The 6,935-nt window shown below is 43.6% G+C and overlaps 1 protein-coding gene across 1 annotated transcript; it reads right to left on the bottom strand.

Annotated features, from left to right (window-relative positions):
- Nucleotides 1–4,559: 4,559 nt before the first annotated feature.
- LACBIDRAFT_322485 (uncharacterized protein) lies at nucleotides 4,560–6,450 on the bottom strand (the record flags this gene model as incomplete). Its single annotated transcript, XM_001875967.1, has 5 exons — nucleotides 4,560–4,635; nucleotides 4,781–4,820; nucleotides 4,877–4,961; nucleotides 5,183–5,322; nucleotides 5,538–6,450. 5 exons carry the CDS (start codon nucleotides 6,448–6,450, stop codon nucleotides 4,560–4,562), a joined length of 1,254 nt encoding a protein of 417 aa, XP_001876002.1.
- Nucleotides 6,451–6,935: the final 485 nt, after the last annotated feature.

A 6,935-nucleotide genomic window follows, 5' to 3' on the forward strand; every position in this document is an offset into this window, starting at 1 on the left:
ATCACTTCTGACATCCAGAAAACATGCAAAAAAGAGTTTACAGAATACAATATCCCATGGACCTGTATAAATGTGCCAGGGATCGATGAAATGTTGAGGAGAACATCCCTCGCATCCATATATATGTTCTGGGACAATGTGACATCTCCAGGCTATCAACTTTGATATTTATGGGACATCCGAAAATGGCTCAGGTGTGAACCACATTTGATAGAACATCCCACAGGACCATTAATATTATTATCCCAGCAACATCAGAAAAAAAGATCATGGTAGCCACATAAATGTCCGAGGGGAATGCAAAAGGTCTGGAGCAATAATCTGAATATTCACAGGACATTGAAAAGGCAATGTTGGATGTCTGGACAAATGTCCAGAGCATTAATTTGAATATACAGAGGACATCCAAAAAGCATCCCCATAAATGTTTTGGGGAAATGCGAAATGTCCAGACCAATAACTTGATTATCTATGGGACATCACCAGAACAACCCTGGCAGTGGTTTAAATGTCCTGGAAAAATGCGAAATGTCCAGAGCATTAGTTTCAATATACAAAGGACATCCACAAAGACTCTCATAAATGTTTTGGGGAAATGCATGTCCAGACCAATAATGTGATTATCTATGGAACATCAGAAGAACAACACAGAACATCAGAAGAACAACCCTGGCAGTGGTATAAATGTGCTGGAAAAATGTGAAAGGTCCGGAGCATTATTTCAAGATACAAAGGACATTCAAAAAGCATCTGCATAAATGTTTTGGGAAAATGTGTAGTGGTATGAATGTCCTGGAAAAATGTGAAATGTCCAGAGAATCAGTTTTAATATACAGAGGACATCTGAAAACAACCCTGGATGGCTGCATGAATGTTCTGGGAAAATCTGAGGTGTCCAGAGCAATGGGACATCAGAAAAAACAACCATGGTAGGAATGTAAATGTCTGAAGAAAATGTAACATATGTATACCTTTTCCCCTTCTTTTCTGATCTTCTGGCTATATTTGCATTAATTACCACATTTGGAAATGTGCACAGACCATGTGAACACTACTTCACCATTGTCAACAACAGTCTACATCATCTTTATTCTTTATTCCTGATTTTCTGGCTATATTTGCATTAATTACCATATTTGGAAATGCGCACCGACCATGTAAGTAATACCCCAACATCACCAATAGTGAGCACCATCCCTATTTGTTTTCTCTTTTTCCCTGATTTTCTGGTTATATTTGCATTAATTACCATATTAGGAAATGCGCACAGATGATGCAAACAGTACCCCAACATCATTACCACCATCCTTATTTTTTTCTCATTTTATTGCTAATTTTATCTGAAAATACAAAACTTACCATATTTGGCAATTTTTAGTGCTCATGTCACTGCATTCCAGTGCCATTCCGTTCCTTCTGATTCTCGATGGTGAAGAAGATAACGGTTTATGGCCATCTTATTAGGTTTTTTCTGTGCTCAGTCTGTCTTGCACTCTCTTTTCTCAACTCTCGTATAATTTGTACTTTGACTTTCCTGATTATTGTAGCAGCCATTGATGTATTTGTACAGATGATAGACAGAGAAAAGTCTTGCCAGAAACGAGGTCTTTATTGTCCCCCTGTGATTCCTGCTGAGCTCTGCCGGAGTTGGCAGGAGGGTCACAGCTGAGCTCTGCAGGACTCAGGCCAGTCCTGAGGACTGAGATTTCACCTCAGCCAGGACTGGAGATTGGGTGCAGTGAAGAGGTCACATGACTTCATACAGGTAATCTCATGTGCGAGGTTAAACATCACGGTAATGTCACAGCATGTGAGATCACTTCTTCTTCTTCAACCACCACCACAACAACCCAACAATGCCATCCACAACAATGACAACACAATGCCCAACACCAACACCAACACCAACCCATGACCACCTCGCTGACACAACCACCCAAACAACAAAGACGTGCACCCACAAATGAAGGTGGACTGCCCAAACGATGACAAATGCCCTGAGACAACCACGAATGGACGCCCACACATGAAAATGGATGCCCACACATGAAAACGGCTGCCACCACCCATGAAAACCACCACCATCACCTCAAAATGCCCACCACCAGCTACCACTATCCCAGAATGACTGCGGGTGCCCACAAACAGAAACATATGGAACCCAGGTGCCATGCTGCTGCCAGTGGCAGCAATGTGACACCATTTGCCCCACATGCCAATGACACAGAGCAAGGCCATGATGACGATGCCATGGGATGACAACGAAGGGGACACAACACGATGCAAGTGCCATGCCCATGAACAACAATAACGGCCCATGGATGAAAACGACCCCCCACAAAGGAAAATGACTGCCCACATAGGAAAACAACTGCCCCCTGCATGAAGATGACCAAGCACCCACAAATGAAGGCGACCACCAACATATCATGATGGAATCCAGGTGCCACGTCGAAGGACATCATTGATTTCCAGGGCACCATGGTGAGTACCCTCTCATTGTCTCTCCCTCCTTCTGTCACTCCCTCTTCCTCCATCACACTCTCTCCCTCCATCACTCACCCTCCCTCCATCACTCACCCTCCCTCCATCACTCACCCTCCCTCCATCAACCCCCTTCCCTCACTTCTCCTCTCCAACCCACTCTTCCTCTCTCTGACCCCACCATCCCACCATGCCCTCCCCCCTCCCCTTCATCCCTCTCTATCACACACTCTGCCTTCCACCCCTCTCCACCACACACTCTGCCCTACATCCCTCTCACCACACTCTCTTCCCACCATACACCCCAAGGGTATGAGTTTTGATTAGTACACATAGCTGGGAATACCCCCACATGACACAGAATAATGGCATAATCGAGGACTGAGCAGAGTTGTGGTTCATAAATTGTATATAAGTGGCACCAACTTTGAAATGCTGCCAGTTGCACTGGCTATTAATGCAGAAAAATTATTTACCACTAATATTGGGATAATATTTTGAAAGATTACAGGTGAGTAGGTTTTAGTAGTTTGTTCTCACATTTTGAAAAAGACACAGCCAGAGGGACATGGGGGAAGTATAATAGCTGCAACACTATTTTCATGGAACTTGAGGGAAACAAAAGAGGTAGTAACTACAAGGAGCACAAATAAGGCACTTTTGATTGGAAAAAGTTGAATGGCTGCTTTTTATAGAAATGGTCACACCTGGAGTGAGGGACATGCAGAGTGTTATAGAGCCAAGGACAGAGCCAAGGAGGTTACCAAATAGGGAGATTATTTGTCAGCTTATCTCCTTATATAGTAGAATGGGTCTAGTGGAGGAAAAGAATCTTACTATGTCTTACCAAATAAGGAAAATTTCCTTTTTTATTCACCTGCAGGATGTGGCACATCCCCACAATTCTGAATATCTTGGTTCAATTTATTGTTTTCAAACATGTATCTCTGTGGTACAGACTGAACAGGCCAGAAAATGAGTGAGGACATGCAGGAGGACATCCCATTCCCCTGCCTCCCCATCTGCATCTCACCTGGTGACTTATGTTTCAATTGAACTCTTGTTTTCTTTTCATGGGCCAGATGTCGGGCTCATCAAACCCATGAAGTTGAGCAGTACAAGATCACCTTGAGTGTAAATATGCAGATATGGATGAACAAGTTCTGAGTTTTCATCATAGAATGCATACCATCTCACAGGTTGGAACAGGATATCATAATCTACTGAAGGTAGGGAAGGAAAAAGTTGGCAGGAGGGGCAGGACTGAGCTGGGCAGGACTCAAACCAGTCTTGAGGGCTGAATTTTACCTCAGGCAAGGACTGAACCAGGATTGGACTGGTGGATCAGGATTGGACCAGGACTGTGAGTGTTTTTTACTTGGATGGTGCTCATTTGATGTGTCATTGTCGTCGTCCATTGTTGTCATCCATTGACATGTGGCCGTCATCATCGTCCGTTGATGTGTGGCCGTTGTCATTGTTGCTGATGTGTCATTGTCCATTGTTGTTGTTGTTGTGTTGTCGTCCATCGTCATTGTCATTGTCTGTTGGTGTGTCATTGTCTGTTGGTGTGTCGTTGTCCATTGGAGTGGTGGCATGGTGACGTGGTGATGGGTGTTGTGGATGATGGTGGTGGGTGAGGAAGAAGAGTGTGTGTGTTGATGATGCCAAATCAAGTGTCAGTGTTTGCTGAGACTCATTGAGGAAAGCCAGCGGTGACGATGGGTTATATATTATAATGTTCTAAACAGTCAGATAGCCCTGTGGTAATATTGCGCTTTTGTGATCATGTGATCCATCTATGAAAGCCTGGGTTCAATCCTTGTCCATGCATTTATTTTTTATTAGTATAATAACAAGGGTAATACTCATGTACTACCCAATTCTGTTCAGTACTAATCAGTTCTGTTCAGCATCACTCAGTTCTGTTCAGCATCACTCAGTTCTGTTCAGCATCACTCAGTTCTGTTCAGCATCACTCAGTTCTGTTCAGCATCACTCAGTTCTGTTCAGCATCACTCAGTTCTGTTCAGCATCACTCAGTTCTGTTCAGCATCACTCAGCATTTCAGTGACTCAGCACTGAGTGAACTGATCAGTGCTGAGTAACTCTGAGTGGGGCCATTGCTGAGCTGCTTTCCAGCCAAAATGGCTGGGAAAGGAGGAATATTAATTCTGATCAGAACATGTGGGGGAGAGACAAGACCTCGTAGAGCAGAGATGGATGGGTGGTAGAAGGGTTGAATGTGTTACACATGATGTGACTTGCAGTAAACGAACTGTGTTTAAGCAGTCACCTGTCAGCCCATAACGTGGTTTCATTGTTGCATGCAACCTCTGTAAAAGTCATTTAAATTGACTACTATGTTAAGGTAGACAGTACATATGTTTACCATTGACACCAACCTTTTCAAAGATCTGCATGACACCTGCAATACCTGCGATCCTTTGGAGTATCTGCGAGACGCTTGTGGTCACCTGTGAGTGGGCAGTCCCCAGGTGACCGCAAGTGGCACACAGATTTCTGTATGAGTCAGTGGTCAGTGGGTGACTGAAGTGCAGCTGTTTGCTGGTCTTTGGCCCTTTTGTCTGGCTCCGAGTGCAACCTGAGCTTCCTCCTCCTTTGCCAGTGCAAGTTGAACATCCTGGAGTGTTGTACCTTCAAGAAATCTTAGTGAAATAACAGCAAAAGGACTTACCACCTTCCAGCTCTGTATAAGGATTCTTAGCCTTTGGCTTTGCTTCCCAAGGGGCATACAGAAATCTGTGTGCCACTTGATGGTATCGCAGGTGTCATGCAGATCTTTGAAAAGGTTGGTGTCAATGGTAAACATATGTACTGTCTACCTTAACATAGTAGTCAATTTAAATGACTTTTACAGAGTTTCCTTCTACCCCCTTCCCTAGTAAAATACTTTTTGTATATAATTATGTCTATAGTTATCAATATAATATTCTATGTTCAAATATCAGCTTTGTATGAACTTTTAAGGTGGCATAAGGTAGAAAGTGGTTACTCCAGTAGGAATCCCATCTCTGAAACATTGCATTCACTTTGTTTAAGTTCAATTGGAGTCCAGTAGGAGTCCAGTAGGAGTTCAGTAGGAGTCCAGTAGGAGGGGGAATTAAGACATATGTGAAAATGCTTTTCTGGAAAGAATGTTAAAATCCAGTAGGAATCCAGTAGGAATCCAGGAGTCCAGTAGGAGTCCAGTAGGAATCGGTGGAGGAGTGATAAGTATTGATTCCCTGCAGTAGAATCTTCTGCCAAGAACTGGGTCATTTCAAAATCCAGGCTAAATGATGGAGAAGCCTGAGGTCCAGATGTAGCAAAATCTATTGATGGAATAGGTGAAGGGCTGTGGCTGTATGATTCAGATGTGAGAGACAGCAAAGACGAAGAGAATTCTGTAGAAGGATGATCCATATGAGGAACATGTGAAGAGTGATAGCCCAGTAAATTCTGGCTACCAATCTGTGCAGTTTGGGTGGATGGAGCTGGAAAGATAGCAGGAAATTGTGCTGAGCTTGGGACCATGAAGACAATGATGAAATGATGGGGAAGATAGATATCAAAGGGTGCCCACACACGGCCATAAGCTGCCAAAAGAGTGTGAAGGGGATCCAAAGCAAGAATCTCATTGGCTATATCAATTGATGCACCTGTATGATGCATAGCCTGAAAATCGGTAGATCTGAGGGAATGTAGAACCCGAAAGCCATATTCAGGTGATTGAATAGCTGAGTCAAAGACAGGGACTCTTGTGGTAGCAACATCAACAGAAACTGATGCCCCAGAGAGAAATGTGAGCAGATGCACCGAGGTCTGTGCAACATGACCTAGTTGTGACTGGGAGACGATTGCCTGCAGTAGAGTTCCTAGCATAATCGATTTGACCCCTCTCCAGTCAGTGAAATAGCTAGCAGGTATGTTTAAATCCCAGGTGAGCAGATTCGATCTTTCCATTGTGTAAAATGGCAACTGCTGTGCAGGAGATGGAATGTGTCAGTGATGATGTGGCACCTTCAGCTTCAAGTTCTGAATGCATGGTTTGAATAAATTTCCAGACAAAGAAGCACACCCACCATTATATATCTGGTCCATTGCACTATACTCTTTCAACAGAATTGTTAGAAAACTGTGCTGAGTCAATGCTGTCTATGGGGCTGTAGAGGGTGTGTGAATCCTTGGTTTCATGTCACATGTGACCATTGTTGATCGCAGTTTCTCTTTCTCCCACTGTGCAGCAAATGCAAGCCCAGAACGAACCTCTCTTGACTGCATTTCATTCCCATTACCACTGCTTTCATAGTGCTATTAGGGAGGCTATTCAGAATTCAACTGATTCAAACATTCTTGCATGCCTTGGCAATGACCTTGATGAGTACAGTTCTCTGGTGGTTGAAGTGAGTTGCTTTACCTGCTACTTTCTTAAGCACCAGTAACCCTTT

The sequence above is a fragment of the Laccaria bicolor genome, genomic scaffold (genome assembly GCF_000143565.1).
Source record: "Laccaria bicolor S238N-H82 LACBIscaffold_3 genomic scaffold, whole genome shotgun sequence".
NCBI classification, from domain to species: domain Eukaryota; kingdom Fungi; phylum Basidiomycota; class Agaricomycetes; order Agaricales; family Hydnangiaceae; genus Laccaria; species Laccaria bicolor.